At 39.3% G+C, this 27938-nt stretch overlaps 1 protein-coding gene across 1 annotated transcript in view; it reads left to right on the top strand.

Annotated features, from left to right (window-relative positions):
* The window catches only part of plxna4 (plexin A4), a 220701-nt gene that overhangs the window by 155134 nt on the left and 37629 nt on the right, over positions 1 to 27938 (top strand). The window contains exons 7-19 of the mRNA XM_088003196.1: positions 3553 to 3706; positions 6142 to 6241; positions 7133 to 7247; positions 14735 to 14935; positions 15649 to 15745; positions 17953 to 18143; positions 20866 to 21017; positions 21706 to 21829; positions 22927 to 23063; positions 23481 to 23648; positions 24423 to 24516; positions 27145 to 27381; positions 27672 to 27818. Coding sequence (XP_087859322.1) covers positions 3553 to 3706; positions 6142 to 6241; positions 7133 to 7247; positions 14735 to 14935; positions 15649 to 15745; positions 17953 to 18143; positions 20866 to 21017; positions 21706 to 21829; positions 22927 to 23063; positions 23481 to 23648; positions 24423 to 24516; positions 27145 to 27381; positions 27672 to 27818 — 1917 coding nt within the window. The remainder of the gene's footprint in view (positions 1 to 3552; positions 3707 to 6141; positions 6242 to 7132; positions 7248 to 14734; positions 14936 to 15648; positions 15746 to 17952; positions 18144 to 20865; positions 21018 to 21705; positions 21830 to 22926; positions 23064 to 23480; positions 23649 to 24422; positions 24517 to 27144; positions 27382 to 27671; positions 27819 to 27938) is intronic.

Genomic DNA, 27938 nt, shown 5'->3' with positions numbered 1-27938 from the left:
TGGCTGCTGAACTAAGATTATTGGATCACACTGGAAATGTTGTATTCAAGCTCCTACACGCTATAAAGCATTGTGGTGCTTGTGTCATGCTATAGGAACATGTTTGATATGATGCTGTAGGGCATATTTCTCACATAATCTTGGATCAGTTTGGGTACATTAGAATATGTAGAGGTCATAGTGAATTATGCTAATTAAGAAAGACACTTTGAAAGTGTGTTTCAAGAAGACTTTGGTTCCTGATACCAGGAAGCAGCAGCAGCTTAGCTTCAGACCAACAAGATTAACGTTAAACAGCACCACATATCACTGGATATGAATCCAAAAATAGCCTAGTGGGGCATATCATACCTATTTTCTCTGCTGTAACACTAAAAATACACAAAGGAAGTGTAGAAAATAGTCCAATTTTCCTGGACTAGAATATCTGGGCTATAAGTTATTTAACTCCATTTTACAGAAATGTAAACGAGGTATGGGTAACTGTTGGAGTGCAACGAAATGCTGCCGATTCACAGGAAAGCTGAATCTTCAAGCACTTTTCAGCTTAAAGAGCAAATGATTGAGTTTGTACAAAATTAAAGGCACTTCTTCTGGTGTTTTATTAGCAGCAATTGAATATGTCTGTTTATTCAGCAGGAAAACACTCCCAGCAAGCATTCAAGCATTTCCTTTAACAGCACCACCTTGCAGTAAATTGTGATGATGGCTGAATATGTTGCAAGTGAGAAAATCCTGTCTGGCAGATTCACAATATCACTCCCTCAAACATAATTTGTACCACAGTGTAATTGGGCTGTAAGCACTATTGACTACATGGTGTTAACTTTCCAATACTGCTTTGTATCATTTTACTGTCTGTCAACACCGATCCTTTAAATCCTGACCTCACAGTTTTCAGTTGCAGCTCCCGAAATACTCTTCAAGCAAATGGCTGCAATCGTTACCAGCATACAGTTTAGCACAGCTGTGTTTTCATGTTTTCATGATTTTACCTGTCCAGGTATATTGATATGTGTACCTACAGCTGTAGTTAGTGTCTAACCAGGATTGTAGAACAGGAGCCATTTTTCTGAAGAAAATAAACAGCTTTTGCAGAGGAGCATGAACCTCCAAATGCTAAATAGTTGAGGCAGTTAAATTATTTAATCCCTAACAGTCTGAGCCTTCCACATAAATTGCAAATGTGTAAACTTTTCCTAATCTGGTGGATTGTATTGGCCAAGGAGAACTTAATTCCAAATTACATAGAATTGTATCTATAAGAAAAAGCTATTTGTAAAAATCAAAGTTCAGTTAAATTAAACAAAGTTGGACTTTATTCTACAGTTTTTTTTTTGTTTGTTTTTTTTTTACATAATTTTATTTCTGTTTTAACAGTTTGGCACTTTGGGTTGGACCATATCGTAAAATCCCATTAAGAGAGATTGTGGTTCTAATGTGTCAAAATCCAAAAAGTTGAGTGGCTTAATTTATGTATTTTCAGCTATTTTAAATGCATCAGTTGTATTCTAAGTTTTTTGTCATTTTCACCGCTGTGATTGTGGAAATAGTTTTAGCTACATTTCAGAGCCGTTTAAAGTCTACTTTTTTCCTCCACTATATTGCAGTATTTCTATTTTTAAGAAGCATTTTTTTTAGTAAATGTTATAAATACTGATCTTGTTACATTAGTTTATTCTAATTTCACATGGTCTTTTTAGAACTGACTTTGAATCTCCCAGATCAAGTGAATATTTCATTTAGTTCTCCCAAGACCAGAAGGACTGTTTTCGTCTGCGTTCCTCAGAAGGTCAAACGTGAGCTGCTGATTGTCAGAAATACACCTCCGCATCAGTCTAATAATATTCATGGGTGCCTGTGCAATGCTGCTGAGTGCTTAACCTTTCTGCACACATTTACCATTCCGCTGAATGCTCTGCAGAGGTTTCAGCCAAACGGGCAGTGGCCACAACTTGACCTTTGGGTTATTTAATGTGTTTGGAAAGATACGGCAGAGGAATCTCTGATTAAAAGCAAGGACATGTCCTTCCTATAGTCTGTCTCATAGGATTTTTTTTTCCTTGGAAATAATTCTGACTTTGGTTTCACTTATTGAAGATGTGTTCTTTACAAAATCACCAAGACCTCTATGTCTGTTGATCTAAGGTCATCTGAATACATTTCAGAATCATAATTACTAGCAGTTTATTCACTATTATTTCAAGGGTTGCTAATTTAGGCAAATTTATGACTTTCTGACTTAACATCCTTGCTTACCCTTACAGAAACAAAATGGCTTTTACCAACCACAGAAGGCTATGTGTGTAAATGCTTGCTTAGTGGATGCTTTTTCTAAAATATTCCCTCAGTGGTAAGGCTTATCTTATTTTTTTTTTTCTCTTTATTTTTCTCCGAATGCACTAAAGCAAACCGTGAGTCTGGCTGTTTACTACTTTAAAAGAAAAGCAAATAAAAGCAAGTTATCAGGAAGGTGATGGATGGAGTATTTAGGAGAGACGGGGGCTACGAATTCACTGTCCGTTTTATGTGGGATTTGGTGCAGATGGCTATGCAGCTGCTGCTTTCTTTTCATTAAATAGCAATATTAAAACAGTGCAGGTCAGCCCTTCTGTGCTGCTGATGCAGCTTTTAGGGTTGCATCACAAGTGCACTACTGGTTCCACCTGAAATCAGTGTTTAAACCATCGCCCTCTTTACACACTGGGGTTTTTCATCAATATGTATATAGTGGTGTTGACCCTGCTCTACCTTCCTCAACATCTTCCTCTTTTTTATGCAAAGGACACTTTGTTTCTCCCTCCCTTCCTATTTCACATGAGGCCATTCTTCCTGATGTGCCAGGGGAGCTTATACAGCATTTTCATATGATGGTGAAAAATTAGCATATTTTATATCCTGGAGAATGCTCTGTTCTGTGACAGTCCGCTAGCCTGTGTGCTTGCAAGCCTCTGCCTAATGGTTCACTGCTTCATTTGATTTCCTCAGTGATCCTAGTGGATTGTTTCTCCTCTTGTCTAAGCATTATTTCATCTGAATTCATTTTGCTTTCTTCTTCTTTAACCCTGCATTGATTCATCTGCTGCTACCAAGATCTGCACCAAGGTCTTTTCTTAACTAATTTTAGTTCCTTTTTATTCAAAAGGTTAGTAACTTATACATCAAGTATAGAATTAAACCAAAATAAATGTCACAAGATGTCTTGTATCTTCTTTGCTTTTAAAAACAAAAAGTAAAGAAGCTCCTTTTTGTTATTTTTAGGAATGCAGGTTCCAACCAAACAGTTGGCCCAACCACTGTCCTCTTATTTGATTTCACCCATGTTTACATTTTTTTATGTTTTACTCCTCTAAAACCACTAATTTCTTGTTCAAAATGCACATATTGATGTCGTCATACTTGTGTTTCTTGTTCTTAAGATGCAAACAAACTGCTGCATCATCTTCTGAATCTCTACTCCATATCACCAACAACCTGGAGATTAAATAATAATAAGAATAACAGTTTTATATGTTCATTCCTAAAAGTCTTCTCATTTCATTGCCTTTGCAGTTGGTGCTGGAAGCCCATAATGTCCCAGAACTTTCAGCAGGCGTTAACTGCACATTTGAGGACCTGGCTGAGATGAACGGCTTGGTAGAAGGAAACCGGATCAAGTGTTCCTCGCCAGCTGAAAAGGAGATGCCACGAATTATTGTGGACAAGGGTAAGAAGCATGGATAATGGTGCAGGTTTGTTCAGGAAATGCACTGTTCCTTAATGTACAACGTTGTCACGGTTTTGATATTTCATTTCATGTTTGCTTTATAAACATACACATATAATATTTGTAGAGATCTCTCTTAATACCAGGAAATTAAAATGGTGTCACTGGAAACAGCTAGTCAGTGGCACCTGTCGAATACAAACATGTATACCTGCCACCAGAGTACTCCTGCTTTCATTGTGATCTCCTCCCTTCAGTTAGTTTTAGACCAAAAGAACACCCCGTGGATTATTTTCTCATTACCACAAGCAACTCAACAAGCCTTCAAGCAACTCCTAAGGACTTAGAATAAATGAACATCAGTTATTAGTCTGTGTGTGGATTTGTTAACATTTGTCCCTCAAATGGATCTGATCCAAAGGGAATAATGAAACCCTTAACTCTCTCTCTCTCTCTCTCTCTCTCTCTCTCTCTCTCTCTCTCTCTCTCTCTCTCTCTCTCTCTCTCTATATATATATATATATATATATATATATATATATATATATATATATATATTTTTTTTTTTTTTTTTTTTTTTTAGGTGTGTGTGTGTTGAACCGTTAGGCTTTATAGCCCTGTGTGGCTTTTCTGTGAATTCTCCTTCAACCGCCAGGGGGCGCTTTAGCAGGAAGTGAATCATTGGAAGTAAAAATTGGAAATCAAAGAAGAAAGTGCTCATTTTCATTTAGAACAAGCACATGCTAGCAGCCGGCACGACGGAGAAATTTCTTCAAACTCATATGATGCAGCTTTTAAGTTGAGGGTCATCGATCTGGCAGTACAGGGGGGAAATAGAGCCGCTGCACGTAAACTCGGCGTGAACAAATTCATGGTTCGGCTTTGGAGACGCAGGGCTGCCTCCTTAATAAATCCTGCAGATTTATTAAGCTTGTGAAAAACCGAGGAGATACCAGCGGCTTATAAATGTACGTTTCCAGTTTTTTTTTAAAGCTTTGTAGATGCGGCTTATAGTGAGCTCTATAGTCCGGAAAATACGTGTACGTGTGTGTGTGTCTGGGTTCCCATCATCAAAAACGTTGCTAATAATTTAATTGAGGGAAATGGTGAAACATTTCTGACACAACTCAGCTACAAGTAAAATAATATATTTACAAATATATTTTATATCTTCTGTTGGTCATTTTACCATTTTAGATGTTGAATTCAGATAATTCAGGCCAAAAAGTCTATAAAAGTGTGTGGTTGACATTTATTGCAACCTGTTGGATCTGAACTCTAAAACTTTAATCTGTGAACTCATATCTTCATATTTTCTTTAATCTAACAAGTGAACACAGAAACAAAGCGAAAGAAAAATCCCCCTCATATCTGCTGCTGTGAACAAATGTATGACTTGTTAATCCACGAACAGGCGGTGCCCATGTAAAGATGCACATCTGACATTGAAATTCTGGGAATTACAAACATTTGCTAAATGTTTGCTGTGTCAGCCACGTGTAAAGCTGGTAATACTGCCATAAGGCAAACATAAATGTGTAAATATGTACACCAAAACCAATTCACACACACACACACAAAGCTTTGCTGCCCAGACGGGCAAATGTGGGCTATATGTTTTTCTGCTAGGGAGAGAGAGTAAAATGCTTCTTAAATTTGAGTCTTTGATCATCTGTTATTACTAGCGCTTTTTAGTCAAAGCTTGGTATAGAAAGAAAAGGGTGCACAGCAGATGAAGAGAGAGAAAGATGGAGAGTGTTAGCAGGCTTCAAGGTAACATTTAGGTGGCCTAATTAGGACAGATCCGTTGTCACCGGTGCTTTACTCTGATTGATGAATGATTCCTTCTTTGTTAGAGAGATGGAGGGAGACACACAGGGGACAGGGAGTCAAAGTGTGGGAGGAAGTGAAGAGACCTGTGTGTAAAGATAGTAGGAATGAGAGGGAGAGGCAAAGAGGTAGAGAATGAGCAGTTAGATGTGTAGACGTGTTGATGAATTAAACATGAACTCCTTCATTAGTGCCAGACCAAAAAGACACACCTAATACAGACAAGGTGCGCGTTGATACACTTGCACAAAAATACACACATGGTTGCCGTTTCATGTTTTTCTTTTAACTTGTCAAAAAATGTTCTCAAAGGGATTTCAGTGGGAATACTGCCCGTCCCAAGGGACATGTCTATGCACAACTTCATGCACAGCTCCATGAAAAAGGGGAACTTGACAGAACTGTAGCATTCATTCCCGCCTTTTAAGATACATCCTGTGTCAATGCAACAAGATCATCACCTGTTGCTTCTTTATTGGAGAATCAAACAGATGAACGCTGTTAGAATACATTTTCATGCAGTAAATATCAATAATTTGTTCGAGAAGTGTTTAAAAACAAAAAAAACACCGCTTCAATTTTGACCATCTGCCACTTTTTCTCAGGTGACCACCAGATTGTTCAGCTCTATCTCAAGTCCAAGGAGACCGGTCTGGCTTTTGCAAATGCCAGTTTTGTTTTCTACAACTGCAGCGTGCACAAGTCGTAAGTCAACCTCTACTGCTGTTTTTTCAATCACAGTCTGCTGCAGCGTTTTATTACTTTTTTTTCATGTACCTATTTAGGAGCTCCAGAATGAAAACATTGCTCTAGAGGGATTTCAGAACGTAGCATTTCGAGCCAGCCTTTTTCTCTCTCTTTTGACATTTAAAGTTTAGACTCACCTGCAGGCCTATTGTTATAGTTCCACACCCCTTATATCATGAAATAGCTATCTTGTTTTTTTCTTTTCTTTTTTTTTTATATACATAATTACAGTTCTGCACAGACATTTACATTTTTGACTTTTGACTATGTATTTGAACATTTTTGGATGGTGTAGTACAGTTACAATGTGAACATTTTTCAAAGATTAGAATTTGGTACTTACCTGAATTTATGGTGGGTGTATTTCTAAGATGTTCATAAATATTCTTACAGGTTAAATGTTGGTTTTAGGGAAACCAAACATTTTGGGATGGATTAGTTCACATTTTGACTTCTACCAAGAAAGAAAACAGAACAGTCTCAACCATATTGAAATTATGTAGCTCATGTTTAAAAGTTGAATATTCAATCCCAAATGAAGTAATTATCAATAACTACTAATCTTGCAAAATTTCAGCTAGAATTTTCCACAGTAATTATAGTTATGACCTCTGTGTGGATAATAGAAAGTCTAAAATATGACAAAAAGTCCAATAAAAATATATTTTTATAAGCACGGAAGTTGTGTATTGCATAATTATTCTGCTTTCCAAATCAAGCTGTCAAATGCCCTTTGAAAATTCAGAAATGACCATGTTCCTCATGACTGCATGCCATCTTTGAAGCTTCTCAGCTTTTCCTCTGTTTTCCAACATCCCTTGGTAATTGAAAATATCTTTCCTTTTTTAGGTGTCTGTCTTGTGTCAGCAGTCCCTACAAGTGTCATTGGTGTAAATTTAGGCATGACTGTACCCATGACCCTCGCACTTGTTCCTTCCAGGAGGGCCGAGTCAAGAATCCCGAGGTCAGTTGGTCTGAAACTGGAATAGTTTTAAGAAAATGTGTTTGCTTCTCATATATTCTTCAGCTATTTGACATTAGAGAATGCACAAGCTTCTCTGATTCAAGTATTTCTTCTCATTTTGAAATGGATGACAGTAATTGTGATGAGGGCAATATTGCTTCTTCTTAATTGTTTAATTTGCTATAGGGTTAAGCCCCCACCAGCAGGCCCTCACATGAAAATGATTTCCCAGATCAATAACTAGATAGACCCTGACATCTTTTGTTCTGTAAAGTTGAGATCATGACCTGCTCTCAAGTTTTTAGGGGTAATAAAAATATTTTAAAACTAAAATTACCAACAAATGTTATGCCACTCAAGAATGGGTCAGTGTGCACAAGAATACACACTGTAGACCAGGGAAGCAAGAGGATAAGTAAATTAGGGCTGGGGTTGAAAACACTGTCTGTTTTTGAGCTGTTGGAACCAGATTTTATTCATGTATATGTACTATCCTTAAAATGCGTTTTTGTGTGGGTCGTAAATTGACTTCGGTGAAACAAAATGAACGGAAATGTTTTTACATGCGAGAAATATCTTCATTCTTAGATTTCATGTGCAAAAAGTGTCGTGTTAAAAGGATTTGCAACACCTCTCAGTCGTAGTACCTCCATCTGGCAAGAGTCTCTTGGCATATCTTGCTTTTGACTGCTCTTCAAAGGGCACTGGAAGCTAATAAAACTGAGTCGTTTCACATGCCCATCCCTATTCCCTGCAACAGCTTACTCTTTGTGAATTATCAATAATATTGGCAGGCAGTTCTATTCCCGCCGAAGCAGAGCCGGCTGTAATTAGGCAGCTCTGCTGCAGAGGACGAGCCGCGCGCTTGGAAGGGGCACGCTAAGCGACTGACCTCCAACCCAGCCACTCCCCATCACATGGGCACATGTGGAGATTTCACTCAGTTACTGCTGTAGCCTTCATGAAAAGATGGGAGGTCAGGGAAGGTTGAGATATATGCCCGAGATTTGAGACTGTGGGTTCAGGATGCAGTTATTTGCAATTCCACTCTGCGCTTTTGTTTCTGTGGCAGCGTTAGCCTGCCTGTACTTTGCCAATTCGCTGTGGCTTTCAGGGGAGGGATGTACAGGGACTTAGTGGCCTGTTAATCTTAGCCTGAGGTGAGGTATGATGAAGATCACTAGTGCTCATGTCTGGGTTGGCAGACGGCGTACGGCGGGCAGAGACAAGCTCAGCCAGATTGCTTCTTTTGATGAGCAGTCTGCTCTCAATTGTGTTATTCCACCCATTTTCCTTCCCCTTGAGCATTTCAACCTGCACTCTATTTTCTTTTTCCTCCGTGTGGTTTATCTTTTTGAACTGTCTGCTTAGTTTCGCCATGCAAAATTCTTTGCAGGTTTACATTTCTAATTAGCTTACGCGCTGGTGGTCAGTATTGACTCAGGTTAATAACGTGCGGATCCTCTCATATTGTGTGCTGGCTAAAAGAAAAGAATAAATAAAGAGGGATTTAAAAAGCAGGTGTCATGCGGGCTTAATGATTTTTAATTTGCTTTTAATTAACCCTTTAATTCCAAGGTGATGTATTTACTGACAGGTTTTACATGCTGTTTAGACATAATGCTTCCGACACATGCATAAAAAGCTTAGAAACACACACCCACAAAAGGCAACGCGTCAACTTTGCAATAAAATGAGGTCGCCTTTTTCTGCTGACAGATTTTTTTTTTTGTCAACTATTACAATTAAGGGATTTGAGGCAGTGATCTCAATAATCCCTTAACTCTATGTTAATAAGTGAGGCCAGCAGAATCTCCCCACTGCTTGAGCTCGATGTTAGTATGCAGGGCAGGGTGGAGTTTAAGCCAGGCCTGGGCGTTTCATCCATGCCAGCAACGATATGGGCACAGGGATCAGACGTTGGCCTGTTTGCCCTCCGTACATCTCAAGGACGTAGAGATTCTGGCTTTCTAACAAAGACTGTTCATGACGCTGAACTGGAATACACTAATGAAGGAGCCAGCGGTTCCCCTCTGTTTATATGCATTGCCATATGAATTGATGGTTCTCGTTCATCCACTGTACAGAGCGTGTTTACCGTCTTCCTCAAACTGTAGTCCATATCCATAATACGAGGACAATGTATCACCATAAGAAAGTGATGAAACTGGGTACACTTCCCATTCTCTTTGTCTGATGAAAACCACAGGAGGATATTTCCCTTTCTTCTTTTCCTGTCTACAACACAGCATGTTCATATCCTGAGCTGCTGCCAAGTCTTTCCCTAATATATTCGGCTGGTAGGGAGATAGAAAACACAAAAATATTAATGTCACTGAATTCATTTCGCTATCTCTCAGCCTCGTACCGCACTTTTCATCTCCCTGCATTATTCACTTCCTGACTGTGCGGCGGTGATCAATGTCACGAAGTTTATTTACCAGCAACTTATTGATCAAGTGATCAGGATAATTTTATTAAAGAAGCTAAATGCCAACTGTAATAGCTGTTAGCTGCCAATATTGGATGGGAATGGTGCAGAGAACTGCCTCATTTCAATTCATAGGGAAATCAATGTTATCCTCTGAGCTGAGGGTTGAGGAGTTCGAAGGCAATATGCAAGAAGGAAGCAGTAGTAAAAGAAAGGAAATTTGGAGTTGTTTAGGTAATAAAACTGAAGGATTAACATTCAAGTTTCTGTACTGGCAATCAGTGAATTTAGAATTGATTGTAAGATTATTTTTGGGGAATTTTATAACAGTTTTAAAGTTATTACTGCTTCAACCTATTAGTAAGATTTGCCTTTATGCTGCAGACCCTTAATGCCTCGTTTTCAGTAAGTGTTACAGCACTGGTCGGTGTGGTTTGGTGCAGTATTGGTACCACTCCGTTCCTGGGCCAGTTCAGTTGTAGGTCCATAGAGCAAGGCTTCAATACTGTTAGGGTGGAGCTACTAGGATCACACAACAAAGTCTGTTGACTGGGGGACAGAAAATTGTTACTGCTTGCGACAAGCACAAAAAAATATTAGTGTCATGTTCGTCGTCGTACCAACATGACACAACATTGAGTGTGTGGGTTTATCTTTTTTTTTTTATCCCCGCCTGCCCAGTCAGAGTAAAGCTGGGGGTGGAATTACTCTCCTGAATTCCCGGGACCAAATGATAGTGTACCAAACCACACCGAACCAAACTATACCGCTCAGCTGAAAAGAAACATTAGACCTCTGAAATCCTGTGACTAGCGGAGAAAATTTATGCTGAAACTCTGTGGCAGCAAGAGTAAACAGAGTAAACAGCTGTTTACTCTGACTTTCATTTGAACTCCTAATAATAATAATAATCATAATTCTACAACTTTTAACATGTTTTGCACTTATTTCTATTTAATGGCCACAATCCTGGCCAACAATCCTGAAAATGATGATTAATTTGGAAGAAAATTATTTTTAAATGTTAGATTTGTGCTTCCACTGAACACTTAAGTTAATTCTTCAGCTGTTGTTGCACTGTTGTTATCTCAACTTTTATTTTGATAGATAAATTGCTTTTTCACAACCAAGCCAAACAATACAAGAAGATTTTTCTAAATGTTTGTTTTCCATTAGGAGAAAATAACACAACTGGAATGTTATTTAAGGTTAAAAGTGAAGTAATGGCAATAAGGAGGAGCAGCTGCAGGCAGGGGGAGTTAGCAAAGAGAAAGGAGGTGAGTGTTTTTGCCTTAGGCTACGTTATAGATATATGATAAATCAGAAACTGGGAAGCTTTAGGTTACCACAGGGTGTTGGTGCGCACATACATGTCTGAAAACTTAAGATCCTTTTCATCTTCACACCTTACGCTGCGCTGCTGTAATTATGGGCCTTTCTCTCTTTTTTTTGCCATCGCCCACCCTCCCTCTCCCTTTAGCTTCAAACTATGCCAAGGGCTTTTACATTCGCAGCTCCCATTCTGCTTCCTACTCGCTGTCACTTTCCACATCTCCACCCTTCACACCTCCCACCAGTCTCTAATTATCTGATCTAAGTAGGTCCCCAAGAAGAAAAGGAGTTGGGGAAGAGCAGAGCGAATCACGAGATTGGTCACTGAGAAGGGATGAACCTTAGGTGAACTGCACTGGCTGTTTTTTTCATGTATATATGTGTCTATATATTTATATACACACACACACAGTGGTGTGAAAAACTGTTTGGCCCCTTCCGGATTTCTCTTTTTTCACGTTTCTCACACTTAATAGATTCCGAACATGGAAAATGACAATGGATCAGGGAAAATGAGAGCGATAATATGAGAGCAAAAGACAAAACAGAAGGCAACTTTGATTTTCAGTCGCTTCTATGCTGAACTTATGTTGCGTCATGCTATTTACAGGTACCTTTCTCTTCTTCAGGTAAAGTCCTTGATTACATCCCCCGTCACTAACATTTACAGCTTTAAACGCACCGACAGCTTCACACAAATGCACATTCACAGGACACAGTTTCAGTCTTTTTTTTTTTTTTTTTCAAATCTGGTTCTCTGGTCTTTCTTCAGCAAGATGAAAGTATAAAGAGGTTGAAAGGAAATGAGGATGAGAGGTTTTGTCACCATGTAGCGGACATCTTTTCCCTCAAGTGTGAAAGGCCATTCAGATAAATAGTTGTGTTTAATTAAATGGACTGAAAGATGAAACTATATACTTCCCTACATTTTCTGTCAGTTCTCCACATTCTCCTAAATAATCCATTAAACAGGTTGTCAATACTTTTCACAAAGAAAAAAAAACAAGAAAAAAACTCTTGAATGAAAACTCTTTACGGTGTCTCACTTTAAAATTTGAAGTACAGAATGTAAAGCATGTCATTGCCACATGAGAGAAGGTGTTTTCTTTCTTTTTTTTAGTTTTGTTTATCAATTCAGTTCTGTAAAACTCACCAAAGATTAGTTAATTTAAAATAAAGTAGGCATCAATTACGTTGCAAACGGTCCTCCAGGGTTGGCAAAATGTATTTGAGTTAATTTTGAAGTTTGCAGCTTAGAGGTAATTAAAAAGATGAAAGATTAAATATTACATAAAACTAACCATTTAAAAAATGATATCCATAAACTGTAAAGTATATGGACTTGGGATTTGGTCATGATGCTTTTGCATGAGTAACAGCGTCAATGTGGCGTAAACTGAAGGCAGTCGATCTGTGGGGCTTCTGATTGAAAGCCTCGTTTGCTGTAATAATAGACTTGTGCCTGTTTGTATCATCGGGTCTGACGTCTTTCACCTTCCTCTTGACAATACTCCGTACAATAGGTTGTCAGTGATAAGTCCAGTCTGATACAAATCTGTACATTAACCTATAAGATTTTAATTGTTTTTTATTGAGATGTACAATATTCTTGCCATATAGCGGTGGGATATGAAGTATATTTATGTTAAGTGCTGTCGTCTAAGTAGGCGTCTGAGTAAACCACTGACTCTTGGGGTGTTTGCACTTAAGCATGTGGGGAATAATAATAAAACCGTGCACATTACATCAGCTAAACGTCTACATAAATCTCAACAACACGGAGCGACATCATAATTTCGAGCCAACTAGGAAGATATACGATCTTTGTTTGTCTAAACCCTTAAAAGTGAATACTGAAAATGCCTGAATGTACATAAAATAACATCTATTGCAGTCCAAGCAATTATTTGCATTATGTACGAGTTATATTGGAGTGATATTGGTGTATTAAGCTAGCAATATAGCTAAATTTACAAGTTTAAGTTTACAATTGATTGAAAAAATCAATCGTACATTAATCTAACAGCTTAAATTGTTTTATTTATTCTGTTGCAATTGGATCATCTACTGTTTTTATTTCAAATTGCATATTTTACTAAAATGCTTAAATATCATATGTGAAACAAAGTTTGTTATATGTTTGAAACCAAGTTATTATAACTTGGTCCTACACACATTTATCTTGGCATGTGTGTGTGAAATTCAGTCCCATCATCCCTTCACGGCGCTATCGCCGTAGATCTGTGTCGTATAGATTCCACTCAGGCGCCCGCGTCGAGTCATACTCCAGTGCTTTCCGTGTTTTCATTTCCACAAACCAGATCAGATTTATTGTCCCCATTGTTCATGTCTATTAACTGGAAAAAGATGTGATTAAGAATGGATTGCATCTCTCTTTGCTCTCCCGCTCATTTTCATTCTCCAAATATGACCCTTCGTTCTTAGGAAAATGAGATTTGGAAGAGCAAACACACAGTCACCGCCACCTTCCTCTCCTCCACCGCTGAACTCGCCCCCCCCTCTGTGTGTCATTTATCTATAATGACTTTGTGAATGGTGTCATGGAGCGTTCGGCTCTCTCACCACGTGATTGAGTCACTCACTAGTCAGTCACTCACTCAGCCTACCCAAATCAAGTGGCTTTTAATGAACTTCAAACAAGTGTTATCGCACAGTTCAACGTGTGCTCTGCTTCAACCCCGTCTCCCTCCCGCTCCCCCCTCCCCGGCTCCATCCGTTAGGGGGCTTCTCTTATCTGCTCCCTTTCTTTTCACCCTCTTTGCACTTCTCTCTTAGACATACTAAAGCTTTCCCTGTCGCATGCGCTTAATGGTGTTCCTGCCGCTTTCAGTTTGGGTCTTCTTTTTGTTGTTCCTCTCTCTGCTGGCCTGTTTTCCCTTCTCCCTGTGTTCAGGGAACCGTTCTGTATTTATTATGCTTACCTGTCTTTGCCCCCCCCCTCCCCCCCCCCCCTTCCGTTTTACCTTACATTTATTCTTGTCAGATTTTTCTGCTGTCCTAATGCTTTTTGTTTTACTTGTTGACTTGTCACTTTGTCCTATCCTTTAACATCCCTTTCATATTTTTTTCCTGTTTTTGATCTCTCCCTCTCTCTTGGCCTTTTTGTTAGCCTACTTAGACAGGAGGCAAGCTTACTTTGGAGACATCTGTGAAATCTTTTGTTTCTTGAAAATACAAGAAAAAACTTCAGTATGCATGCATCTTGGATATCTAGCAAATTAGTATTAAAGTTCTTCCTTAAGTGTGTGCTTCAATGTATAACTGATGCTTCCATCCTTAGGATAGTATCAGTAGAGTAGAGAGCAGACTTGTCCTTCATTTTCTGAATGTGAACAGGTCTGCCATTTAATTAGGATATTAACGACGCATGCTTCATCACGAAAACCAAGAAACACACAAAATAGGTCAGGGATTAAATGTGGAGAAGTTTAAAGCAGAGCACAATTTCTGAATAATAATCAAAGCTTTGAGCATCTCGGAGCGCCGTTAAGTCCGTTATCTGAAAATAGACAACACAACTGCAAACATATGCAGTGTAGAAAGTGGAGATACATTTTTCTCATGTAACAAGCTGCCATCCTTACACAGAAATATCTTTCAGTGAGGTTTCTTACTGTCTACTTTTAGTACAATATTCTAGAACACACGATTTAATATTACCCATACGTTTTAAACAATAACCCAACATTTCTGTTTGTTTCAGGGCTGTCCACAGTTGCTGCCTGCAGACAGGATACTGGTCCCAGTCAATGTGGTAAAGCCCATCACCCTGCGGGCCAAGAACCTACCCCAGCCACAGTCTGGGCAGAGGGGGTACGAGTGCCTCCTCACCATCCAGGGAAATGAGCACAGAGTCCCTGCCCTGCGCTTTAACAGCTCCTCAGTGCAGTGTCAAAACACATCGGTAAGAATTAGCAACAGCAACGGCTCACATTCGCTCACCTAACCAGTCTCGATAAAGACTCCCCGTGTTTGCCATCAAAATTTGTACTCCTTTCGCTGATATTTCCACTGTTAAAAGATGAGTTAAGTTTTTACGGTACAAAGGGATTATATGAGATAAGAGCCTAACTTACGTCTCCCCCTTATTGAGGCTTCATCCTTTCAGTGAATAATGCATTGACAGCAAGCATAAAAGGCTTTATGCTTGTCTCGCTGCTAATCGTCTGTTGATACAATAACATTCCATCTTCCTGTCTATCTTCATCACTCTGCGTGTGTGTGTGTGTTAATGTGTGCGTGTCAAGATGTCGGTGGGATTGGGTGTGTAATCACAGTACAGGGCAAACATTGTAGTTTGATTGAGCTGTGAAGGAGGGAAACTGTAATTTAGCAGAAAATTATGATTGTAGCACCAACCTTTCTCATGCTGCTGGTGTTACAGAACCAAATGAAAAATAATCTAATCGTTGAACACTCTCTGGTGTGTGTGTGTGTGTGTGTGTGTGTGTGTGTGTTCGCTGAGTATAAAGCCACCTGTTGTTGCTGATGTATTTTTGGGATGAAAAAGGAAATCGGGCACTAACGGCATTTGAACACAGAAATAATGCACAGCATAAACATTTCCCTCTCTCTCTGCAATGCCACTCATTCCTTCTCTGGTTGCCATGGTTATAGTATTTCTACGATGGGATGGAGATGAGCAGTCTTCCTGTGGAGCTGACCGTCATCTGGAACGGAGATTTCAGCATCGATAACCCCGCCCACAACAAAGGTGAGCGTTCAGACGTATGCAGGCGTCGGTGTGCTCATGTGCAGCGACACATGCGAACACATCTGCTCACCAACTTATTCACTTTACACTTAGTCCGACGTGGTGTCCTCACAAACTTGCATCAAGATATATACACTGGGTCTGCTGCCTCCCAATTGTTGCCCTTGCAGCCTGTCTCCATAGCAACAGGTGGTGGTGTGCTGAGGTGAAGCATCTATTTCCTGATGTTTTTGCCATGAGGAGTGGTTAACTTTAACACATCCTCCTTTTTTTTTTTTTTTTTTTTTCGCTTTGTCTATCTTTTTCCCATATGGCTGCATTGCAAATTACTATTCCAACTCTCTGGGTTACACTTTTTGTTTCTCTGCAATATTATTCTTTCTCTCTTTTTTTTTTATTTCCGTAGGACTTTTGTGATTAAATTTTCTGTGTCCTTAATGCCTTCCTTTTCAGTTTTGCCAAACTCCTCCTATCGCTGTAGACTTATTAATGGAAAACCCAAAATTTAGCTTAAAAGTGGAGTATTAAAACTTGATTTGAATCCAGACATGTTATACTACGGCCTGCACAACATTGGGAAAGACTGATGAATTGGCAGCTTTCCAGCAGATATCCAAGCTGCAGAAGACATTGCTAATGCAGATGGCTATTCACTGAGCAAAGTACCCAAGCATGTTAATAGAAGGTCAAGTGGAAGGAAAAAGCATTAAGAAGTCCAGTAAACATAGTCACGGAAATTTGCAACACTTCATGCTTACGAGCTCATTAGTTGTTGGTTTTATTTTGCAGTGTGACATGCTGCCTTCACACATTGTCAAAAGTACCAGTGCCAGCTTACATAATCACTGTGCCCCTGTGCTTGTTTGGCCAGGAAACTTGTTTGACTTATACACCATTGAGAGTATTTGGGGGTTTTATTCAGAAGAAGATGAGAGACACCAGGGTTGACAAGCTGAAGGGCTTTTATTAAAACCAACCTGGGTGTGCTTAATAACTCAGAGCCGGAGGCTGATTATCTTCATTGATGCTACATTTATAAGCATGAGTAGTGCAATAACAGCCTGAACCAAATAGTGAGTGCATGGGCATGCTTTTTTTTTTTTTTTTGTAAAAAGATGTTTTGTATGAAATATTTCTCAGGAACTAAATTTGGTGGTTTTCATTATAAGCTAGAATCGTCAAAATTTCGAGGGTGAAACTCTAGGAAAATAACGCTTTGTGTATAATGACTCTGCAAAATGTATTGACTTGGCTTTCTGAATGTAATAACTGAAATAATTTGTACTGTCATTTATTTAAATTCACCTGTACTTTAAAAATGATCAGTCTCTACAAACAGCTCTAATTTATTTCCCCTTCCTGTATTTGCAGGACATAAACAACACACTGTGCGCTATCTTGACTTTTTTTGTATCTGACTTACTGAAATGAAGATTTGCTGCTGATTTATTTTATTTTTTTTATATGTGCCTTTGAGCTGCACTTGTTCAATTTTAGCCGCTGTAAATTCACTACTGCAAAGTTTATGCTGTACCAGGAAAACATCAGTATGAGGCGGGTTCTAGTTCTCCGAATGTCAACCCCTTGTTTTCTCCAATGGCAGTGGAGTTAGACTCATGAAATGTATTGTTAAAATGTGGATTATGTGCCAAAGTGACACCGTATGCTGCAAGGCAAACTTTGTAGGGTGTTTGTGGTTGTGTTTACATGTGTCTGTGTAAAAAAAAAAAAAAACACATCCGCAAAAATATATCCTTGAGCGTGAGTGCAGAATCAAAGAGGCAACAAAAGTTACAAAGGAGACGCTTGAAATGGAGAACGCTTCTTAAACCGCCTCCTACCTTTGTTTGCCTGAGGAGGAAGCATCTCTCGGGGCATTTTTTGATGGGCACTTCACACACGCATCTAATGGCAATTAAAAGAGAAAATGGCTGGTCTGTTGCCATGGAGATGATATGTTAAATGCGTGGTGGGTGACGAGAGGCAGGAGACGGCATTGTAGGAAGCCCGGCGAGGCAAGGCAGGAGGGAATGCGAGTGCGTGGAGATGATGATGGCAGGAATAATGAGATATTTGTAAGACTTCAGGTCGTGTACAGCGGTCTGGGCTTTTTTTTTTTTTTTTTTTTTAAGTGATTTCTCCAGAATAACTTGATCTCCCTTCCCTCCCACATTTTCTTTGTCCGCCTTTTATTTCTTACTGCGCAGTTCATCTTTATAAGTGTGATGCTCAGCGTGGAAGCTGCGGTTTATGTCTGAAAGCAGACCCACTGTTTGGTTGCGTTTGGTGCAAAGGAGAGAACCGCTGCACCCTCAAGCAACACTGCCTCCTCCCAGAGAACCAGCTGCTCGAGCCCAACGGGATCAACAGCAAATGCACCAACCCCAAAATCACGCAGGTGAGACGAAAACGCCAGGAGAAACATGCACGCTACGCAAAACCATACCCAAAAAGTAGTAAAGTGTGATTAAAGTGGTGAGTGGTGGTCAGAATTCATATGAAGCATTTGGGAGCACAGCACATTTCATTTCAAAGCATCCAGCTTCTTATCCACTGTACAGAAAACTCTTTAAAGTCATTCAACATGTGGCAGTGTCCACGTTTTTGTTAACCAGCTCAAACGTTTACTGTGAAACTGACAAGAACGGTTGGCGATGTAGCTTGTCTGCGAATCATGTCTGTTTCTGAGATTTGCTTCATAACACACAAAATCCCTAAAAATAGTTTGCTTTTGTTTTTTCCTTTTTACGCAACAGTTCAATTCACACACTGAATTGAAGGAATTGGACTTCAGTTTCACATGCTCACAATGCTCACATGCTCGCAAATAATGTTAACCTAGAAAACTAAAAAGAAAACAAACAAAACACATGAACTCTTTCAAAAAGAGGGGGAAAAAAATGCTTTACACCCTTTGCGCCTCGTAAAAGCAGTAAAGCCAGTCTGCCTCAGTCCATCACTGGGGTTCTGCAGTGTTTGCTTTCACTCAAAGCAGTGGATTTATTGAAGGAGATGGGACTGTATGTCTTTTTGCATCCCTGAGGCTGCAGTCAGGACATTTTGCAGCCTTCTCATCTCCCCCATAAAAGCTGTGAGCAGTGTGGAGTGAGGACTTTCCCAAGACTAGCCAGCCCTTAATGCGTTCAAATGCAGTAAATTATAATGACGTCTCCCACCAACAATACGAGAAAGCGACTCGCATATCAAGATAAAAGGAAAAGGAGAAATGATTGTTTGCCTCTACGAAACAGTCAATTATCTTGTCAAAGTCAAATATCTAATCAAAGCCTTATTTTGTCTCCTTCCCTTTTTTCTTTTTCCTCCTCCCTCTCTATTTCTCTTAAGTCAACCCTCTTAAGTCAAATATATGTTCTAATGAATTGGGAGCCACAGGGCATTGTGTGCAATTTTTTTTAACTGGATGTATTGCAACCCTTTCCCAAATGGCTTTTTTTTCTCTCAAGAAACCTGTAGGGAGCGTTATTAATCAGAGGCATTGAACAATTTCATAGCAATATCTCCTACTTGGCAGACTCCACACTTCTTCATGACTTGGCTTAAAAATTTAGCTTAACACCCTTCCAAGTTCAGCTATTTCAGTTTGCTTTATTCCACTACATTTTGAAATAAACCATAGTAATTAATTCTTTCGATACTTTTAGTGTATGCAGTAAGTTTCTAGAATACCTTAACAATGTTGTGCTCCAAGACAAACCCACTCATTTGCTCAGCACTCTACCTGCCATGTGAAAACCACAGGGGGGGTCACTTTGCCACACATACACAGAGCTGAGAAACGGGGAGAGCTGCCACTGCAGCTGGCTCCGGTCTGCAGCCTGGAGGACTTGTACTTGGCAGAGACTGATGGGGGACAGACTACTCTGTCTCCGTTTCTAACATCTATCCATCTGGATAGGCTTGATGATGTGTACTCACCCATGCACACACACACACACACACACACTGGCTCTTCAAAAGGTAGTTTTGTAAGAAAGTAGTAATGAATGTTGCAACCACATTACCTGCAATGAGAGACGCTTTTGATTACTGTGATGATATCACCCGATCTATGTTGATCTGAGTTTATCTGACTGTTGTAAACTTGAAATGCACATTTAAAAAAAGGACATGATGTTGACCCCAAAGCTTCTTTAACCTCTGGAGTGTTCATTTTGTAGCTAATTGTCTCTTTATTTGGAATATGTGCAAACACAAACAATTAGCATTTTTCCCCTGAAAGCTCAACAAATCAAGCCTAATTATTAGGTTTAATTGCTCACTTTAGGTATCTATTGGTTCTGAATAGGTCCTATGTTAATACACTGATTCCACAATCCAGCACTAATGAGCAGTGCACTTTTAGGAGAGCTCCTGAAATGCTCGTGGCATTTGGGAAGTAATTACTGTGGCAAGCAAAGAATGCTTGAGGTACTTATTGTCTTCAGAAGTAGTTAGTCAGTAGTTGGCGCTCTTAAAAATGACCAACTTTGCAATCTTGGTATTTTGTGCAGTGTCATAGTCACGCATTGTTGTGGTTTTTCATATGTATTAGTTTTGTAAAACTTGACAATTGTATTCACACAATGAATGAGATCTCATTGGTTGCTCAATAAAAGTATTCAAACTAGGACTTTTTTTAACATTTGGTTGCTGTCTGACCAAAATAACCTATTTAACGTGTTTCATTATAAACCTTCACAAAACATGCGGTTCCAGTTGACTGTCTTAAGGGGTAACAGAGAAACAAAAAAGGCTATATAGTAAACTATTTAGATTTTTTTTTTTTACTGAAAAGCATGTATTAATTACTTTCCTCTTTACCACTATGGACCACTTTTTTAAGTTCAGATGAAATACATTGAAGTTTGTGGCTGTAGAATTTAAAAACAAAAGCGAAACGTTTGTGCTATGAATGCTCTTGTACAATAAACTGACAGAGAGAAAATATTTAAACTGTATTGGATAACCTGCTAAGAGACTTGCCCTCGCTGGTAGAAACATATCAACTGTCGCAGGATGATGCTTTCACACTTTCTTCAAACTATTGCACGGGAAACGCTTTGTTTTAAATGTTTAAACGAGCAAAAGTACAGAAATAATCGAGGCTTGGATGCCAACAGATCAACCCTCTGCGCGGTCCCAGGGAAGGCGGCACACTCGTGACGATCCGTGGTGAAAATCTTGGACTGGACTTCAGAGAGATTCAGGGTAACGTGAAGGTGGCCGACGTGGACTGCACCCCCATACGTGACGGTTACATCCCTGCGGAACAGTAAGTGATGTTTTTAACTATAAAATAATTTAGCAATCAGATCCTCATCAATTACTACTTTTTACTTGAAATTGTTGTCAAACTGATGTCATTTTTACATACAAAACTATTTGAGAGGAAACTGAGGTGTCAGCAAGGGTACATGAAGTGCATAAAACTTGAATGCTAGGTGTACCTTGGAGCCCAATTCATACATTTATAATTTCTAGTGACAAACATTCAAGCAGCTGCACATACATTTGTCCTTACAGTCCAATAATCATTTTTAGAAATTTCTGGAGGTCAGATTTAGTTGACGTTCCAGTTTAAATCCACAGCTCGGGCTTCTTGCAGGTGCCATCTGTCAAATTAGTTTAAAGTTGGCTTATCAACAGTCACAGTGCTTCTGCTTAGAAAGGAAGTTGTGGGCCAGCACTTTCTTAGCAAGTGCTGACCCAGCAGAGGTAGCTGTAGCCGAGGTCATACGCAAAAGGGAGAGACTTTTTGCTTTTTCTCCCTCAAGTTTGCCAATCATAGGAGGTAAAGTTACTACCAAACGGTGCATCATGTAAGGTTTTTTTATCACAATGTAAGCTCTTCTTGATCAGTTTTTCTCTTTACTTTGTTTCAAGGCTAAAATAACTTGAAACAAAGTTATTCAGTGTGAATTTCTATGCGTTCTACAGTAATTCTACTCTTTTCTTGCCAGGATTGTTTGTGAGATGGGGCGAGCAGAGCTGAGCCAGTACACTGGGAACATACAGGTGTGTGTCGGTGTTGGAGCATGCAGACCAGAATTTATGGCAACATCATCCAAGTACTACTACTTTGTGGTGAGTGTCTGTCTTTATCTGAGATTTTCTTTCATATCACAGTTCTTAAATTTTAGTCATATGACTGTAAAAAACAACAACAACCAACCTCTAACTTTGCACATGTGGCTTACTGAGTTTTGACTCTCTTCCAGAAGTGTATTCATTTTAGCGCCTCCATGTCAGGTGTTCTCTCTTCTCGCTTACCGTGCTAATATATGTTGCGGTTTCGTGGCTCCGTTCCCACATGATGGCTCTTCTCTCGTGTGTGGATCAGTTGCGAGGCGTGACCGGCACCCCACTAACGAGTTTAAGATGAGGCAGAAAAGCTGATGTTTCTAAAAGCGTTTTCCGACACGAACTCGTAAAGAAACACATTACACCCTCTGCTGTGTTCTTTCGATTCTCTCCCAGCACAGTTCCAGTCACCAACGCAGTTCCGCATTCTGGAATAAATTTCCAGTGGTTGCTTTTATGGACCTGTTTTTATGCTATAGTATCATTTTTACTGTTACCCTTCAAAGGATACTGGCCGAGGTTTATTTCTCACTGAGGCCCCTCTTCACAGAGGTATGAGATGTTGCATCGAAACGCGCAACACAACAGGCTTTAGATGGGACCATAAGAATGCCAGATGGCATCATAATGGATCGGTGCGATGTCCAGCTTCGACTAGACTTGAGTAACTACTGCTGTGGCAATTGTATAATGTTTCCAACATGTTATTGCCTGTGCCTATTGCCAGTGGGATCTGCTGCTACACATTGTAGCACATTTTTATCCAGTAATGTTCAATAAACAAGAATGATGAGGCGGTTATTATGACTTTCTGTCTAAACTTTTTGTGTGAAAAGGAACAGTTCTTTAAACAGATTTGTTTTTAACTTTTTTTGTACTCTTGGTGCTAGGTGGTAAGTTAAGCTTCAAAACGCACAAGCAAGATTTAAAGAAACACCTAGTAGGCATTTAAAAAAAATAAATAAAAATGCCTGTCTCGTATTTTCATCAAAAGTTTCAACACTTCTCTTTCCAGCCTTTTTATCTGCAACATTTGTCTCCCTACATCAGCATGATTATTTTTTAATGTGACTGATCTTACTATGCGACTCCCAACACAGATCCCGCGAATTACCGGGCTGAAGCCGAGCCGTGGTCCAGTCTCCGGGGGAACAATTGTCAACATCACAGGCAGCCACTTGGACGCTGGGAGCAACGTGTCAATTATGTTTAAGGACCAGCCGTGCACTTACTTGAGGTTAGTGGGAACATGCCTCGGTTGACCCTGCCAATCAACTCTTCAAAGACTCAATTAAAAAGCTCAGTCAAAGTCGGCTTCCATCAAAGCGTAGGCAGCTAATGGCTCTGACAGTTCTGGTTATGAGCTGCGTTTGGAGGAAAAATAAAGTCATCTTGAAAAAGGTTGTTTTATCAGTATTCATGCTGATGAGTTTATTCAATAACCCGTGTACTCGGCTCCACTTTATCATCCATCCAGGGTTATTAAATTGTTTTTTGTTTTGTTTTTTAATGATTTTGAAACTTTCAAGATAAAAAGCTATTAAACTGAAGCTACATTATTACCTCTCAATATCATATATTTTTCTCAATGGTTACACAGCATTATCCCTACGTAGCAGTTTTATTTAGCTAATTCTGTACTGCTACTTTCTAGGAGGGGTGGACAGTGGCTAACCTGCCGAACGCATGCCTCCCTGCATGGCAACGGAAGGGTATCTGTGTCTGTGAGCATAGACAAGGCCCAACTCCAGAAAGATCTGCAGTTTGAGTATGTGGAGGATCCCACCATAACAAAGATAGAGCCAGAGTGGAGCATCTATAGGTATGTCACCAAGAGGAACTTTCCCAATTTGACAAACGATTTAATGTCACTGTGGATCTGGAGGAAGCGCCTATCTCTGTTGAGCAGGCCTCAGGCTTATTAAGTTAAAATAAATTGTTTAAAAATGTTGTACGTCTTAGAAAACCTACAGCTTCTCTTTTGCATCCCACAGTTATTTGCTACATTTACACATCTTTATTTTTTCATATTTTGTCAGCTCCTTTAATGAAGGCAGTATGGTACAACTGCAAAACCTATCAAGACATGGCCATGATCAACTTGGTTAACTGTCTGAGGTCAACCAAGGTATGCAGAGTTATACTGCATCTCCACAGCATCATGCTTTGGGAATGCTTTTCATCAGAAGGGTTACTGAAACTGCTCAGAGTTGATGGATGGAGCAAAACACAGGTCAATCCTGGAAGAAGGCGTGTTAGAGGCTGCAAAAGACTGGAGGCTAAGGTGGATGTTTACTACCCAGCAGAAGAACAGTCTGTAACATACTGCCGCAGCTGCTGAAGGATTGTTTTTAATCAAAAAATGGCCTCGTCAGTGGACAGCTTTGAAAGAAACTAAAAACTGTGACGAGAGTTAAAATTGACTATTTAGAAATGTTTCCATCCAATCTGACTGAGTTTGAGCTGCGTATTGCTAACAGCGGCCAAAAATGTCAGCCTCTAAATATGCAACACTTTGGTGGTTGTAAGGAAATGTGAAAAGGCTCAAGGTGTACTTTAGTAATTTGTCAAAACTGAAATAGTGCCTGTCTTTCAGTGGTCATACTCCGGTGATGGTAACAGGAACGAACCTGGACATCATTGAGACCCCAATCATAAGAGCTAAATACAACAGCCAAGAATCGCTCAGCGTAAGTAACTGCAAAACACCAATATTTCTTCATCTGAAATCTGAACATGAAACAGGTTAAAATGTTTTTATTTTTAACCTACAATGAAAACACATTGACTGCATGTTGTGTCTGAGTGTGCACAAAGAATTTTTGAAGGGTGATTTTTTATTTTTTCGGTTAAGTTTATCTTCATATTTAATGCTACAAATGGAATAATAAGCTGTCTGCACACCACATAGTCCTGAACTTCTTTTGGATACATAAAATGAAGTTAAACTTTGTAATTTAAATTTTCTAAAAAGGTAGGGCAGGGGTTTGAAAGTGTTAATTTTAATTCACAAAATCCGTATACTTTAATACATGCTTTTTTTTTTTTTTTTTTTTTTTTTGCTTTGTTTTGCATAGAAAAGTTCCGATTTGTGCATATATTTGTGGCTTATCAAATATTTGTGCATTTTTGATAAGCTAGTAAAGACGATCACGTGGCATGCTGGAAAAGATGATTGTTGTGCAATGACCTTTCATTGAATCTCTGTGCAAAACATATTGCAGCAAGCACAGACATCCCAGGATTCACAGTTCATATTAAAGAAGTATTTTTTCAAAACGTTACAGATCAGGGGCTCCTGAAACGCTACAAATCTTAATGGGTGTAGTATTGCACCAATCTAAAGGTTGAATAACCTAAGTGAATTAATTAAAAACAATATTTTGTTGTGAAGCCAAGATGTCTCCGATTCAATAATTTCGCAGCAGAGAAAGTTTTTCAAATGGATAGTGTTGCTTACTTTGTCACTATTAAGTTTTACAGACATTGCAATCAGCAAGATTAAATATTTTAATCAGGTTTCACCACTACTAAGAAGCTTTTAATCACATCACTTTTTCTTGCAAACAAAAAGAAAACTTGTGACAATATGCCAAAACAAATAGTATAACTGTAATCTGCAATTTTCTCACAGAAAGCTGGAGAAAGTCATACAAGAGTTTGTTTGATCTCACTGAAAGAAGAGGGGAACAAAAAGGTTGTAATGCTATCCATCTTCATGGTTCATTTGAGCGTGACTTTGCAGCACGTTTAACATCTGTGCTCACACTCACATGAGCTGGGCATTGTGTCTAAAGGTAACTGTCGCCACCTAGTTTGCCTCACATCTTCCTGTTGCAGTGCGACACCGAGATGGGTGTGGATGAGAAGGAGAAAAAAGAAACGGAATCGGACATCTAAAGTGATTTTAGTGACGTTTCTCCAAAAAAAAAACAGAAGTGTTTTCTCTCTTCCTCCCCTACATTCTGGTGCCTGACATACACCGTTGCCTTATACATGTCAGTAATGTCCTGAAGACCTTGCAGGATTTGTCAAGTCTGATGTTCAAGGAGCCAATTACAGTGACAGGTAATAGTTTGAATGACTGCATGGCAGGGGTTATTGTGGAGATGTGAGATGTCTGCAAGGGAGACCTGTGCTGCAGTTTGATTTGTCAGTGTCCTGACAGGCAGAGAGGGATGAAGATGTAAGGAGGATATAGAGGGGCATGGGGCATTAAAGTGATAGATCAATCTGTCATTGCTAGTAAGACTCACTTTAAGTAGAACAAAGAAAAAAATAAATGTTTAAAATTGTTTCATATATCAAATGTGAGTCAACAGCAAAGACTCTTATAGAAGGACAGGACAAGAGAAGAAAATATAGAAATGTGGCCGATGTTGGACAGAGAAAGAAGAGATTGCGTCAAAGAGGAAAAGGGAAGGATCGCAGTATCACAGGATGAAGTGAAGAAAAGCTGGGGAGGTCTTTGGTAGAGGCTAATGAAGGAAAGGTAAAACTCAGTTATCACTCCTGATCTGCTAGTGATGAAACTGCATCCTGTGTCCAGCTGTGCATTATTTTATCACCACCTTTGGAATGAGACTCCAACAGGCTCGACATTTAGACTTTTTTAAAAAAAAATCTGCCTTTTTTTATGTGTAGGAGCTAAAGAATTGAACACCTGAAGTTGGTGTTTATCATCTTCAACTGAGCAATTCAAGAAATATTAAAGGAATTAAAAGGAACACATAGCTGCAAATTTCATATAAACTGTCAACACAGTATGTAAATTAAACCACCTAATGTTTGTGGCATCCAATTGAAACAAACTAAATGTCCTAAGCATATTATGTTTTCAAAACTTTAGTATTTTTAAAGCTGGATTGATCATCAGTAGAGATTAAGTGTGTCTGCTACCTTTAAACATCCATATAGCAATTTCTGTTAGTACATTAGCAGTAAGATGTTACAAATGTAACTATATTTAAATACATTGAAGTAAAATAATGTCTTATTGTGGTATATTTGATATTCAAATGTCAGCAGAGTATGCTGACATTTGAAGCAGGATTGCTAACTATTTACTCAACAAATATGGCCATACTGAGGCACACATGTTTATGTAGAAGGAATCAGGGAAGAGTTCTTGAAGCTGCCCATTTTACAGAGAGATATTTCGCAAACTAACCAAAACTAAACCAAATTGACAGGGAAAGAGGACGGGGTGAGGAGTAAGCAAAACAAAAGGAAATTGTCCCAAGACTTGTAACTGTTGGGGCAAGAAGATGTATATACCTGCAAACTCTCAAATTTCCCTCTATCTTTGTGTCCTCAAGATGTGTCAGGTGCTGAGCTCCACAACTATGCAGTGTCAGGTCCCAGAACTGTCCATAAGCCTGGCCAGGCAGCAAGTACCAGAAAAACCCGATGAGTTTGGCTTTAAAATGGACGATGTGCAGTCCCTGATGGCCCTCAACAACACCAACTTTATCTACTACCCCAACCCTGAATTTGAGCCACTTAGTCCCTCTGGTGTCCAAGAGCTTAAACCGGGGTCACCGATCATACTAAAAGTAAGTCGATCAACATCTTCAACACACTTTTTCTTGTAGACTTTGATTCATGTTTAGTGAATATTGTAAAATGGGCTCACAGCATTTTTGTCAAACTTGTTTATAACAATATTGGTGTGTTGTGAGTTGGTTTGTGTGTGAACTAATCAGGACACCTGGAGCAAAGTTCACTCTGAAAATATTAAAATAAACTTAACGTCCTGTATTTCAAGCTACATATAATCTGAATGAAATGACTCGTCGTTTTTATAACTGAACAATTGAAAACAGGGCATGAATTGTCTTTGCAGGGACGAAACTTTCTTCCGCCAACTAATAGCGGGAATGGAAAGTTGAACTACACGGTCCTGATTGGAGACAAACCCTGCATGTTGACGGTGTCAGAGAACCAGCTTCTTTGCGAGTCACCCAACCTGACTGGTCGCCACAAAGTCCTGGTAAGTGGTAATACAGCATAAACTAATGTCTAGACTCTGCTGGGAAGGAAAACAAACAGTCTTGCAAATCAACTGAAAGATTTAGAGACAGACATTCTTTGTTTTGCCATCTATCCATTT

The sequence above is a fragment of the Poecilia mexicana genome, unplaced genomic scaffold (assembly GCF_051168715.1).
Source record: "Poecilia mexicana isolate PSO_F unplaced genomic scaffold, ASM5116871v1 scaffold_23, whole genome shotgun sequence".
In the NCBI taxonomy this organism is placed as follows: Eukaryota; Metazoa; Chordata; class Actinopteri; order Cyprinodontiformes; family Poeciliidae; genus Poecilia; species Poecilia mexicana.
This window is presented reverse-complemented; position numbering and strand designations above follow the sequence as displayed.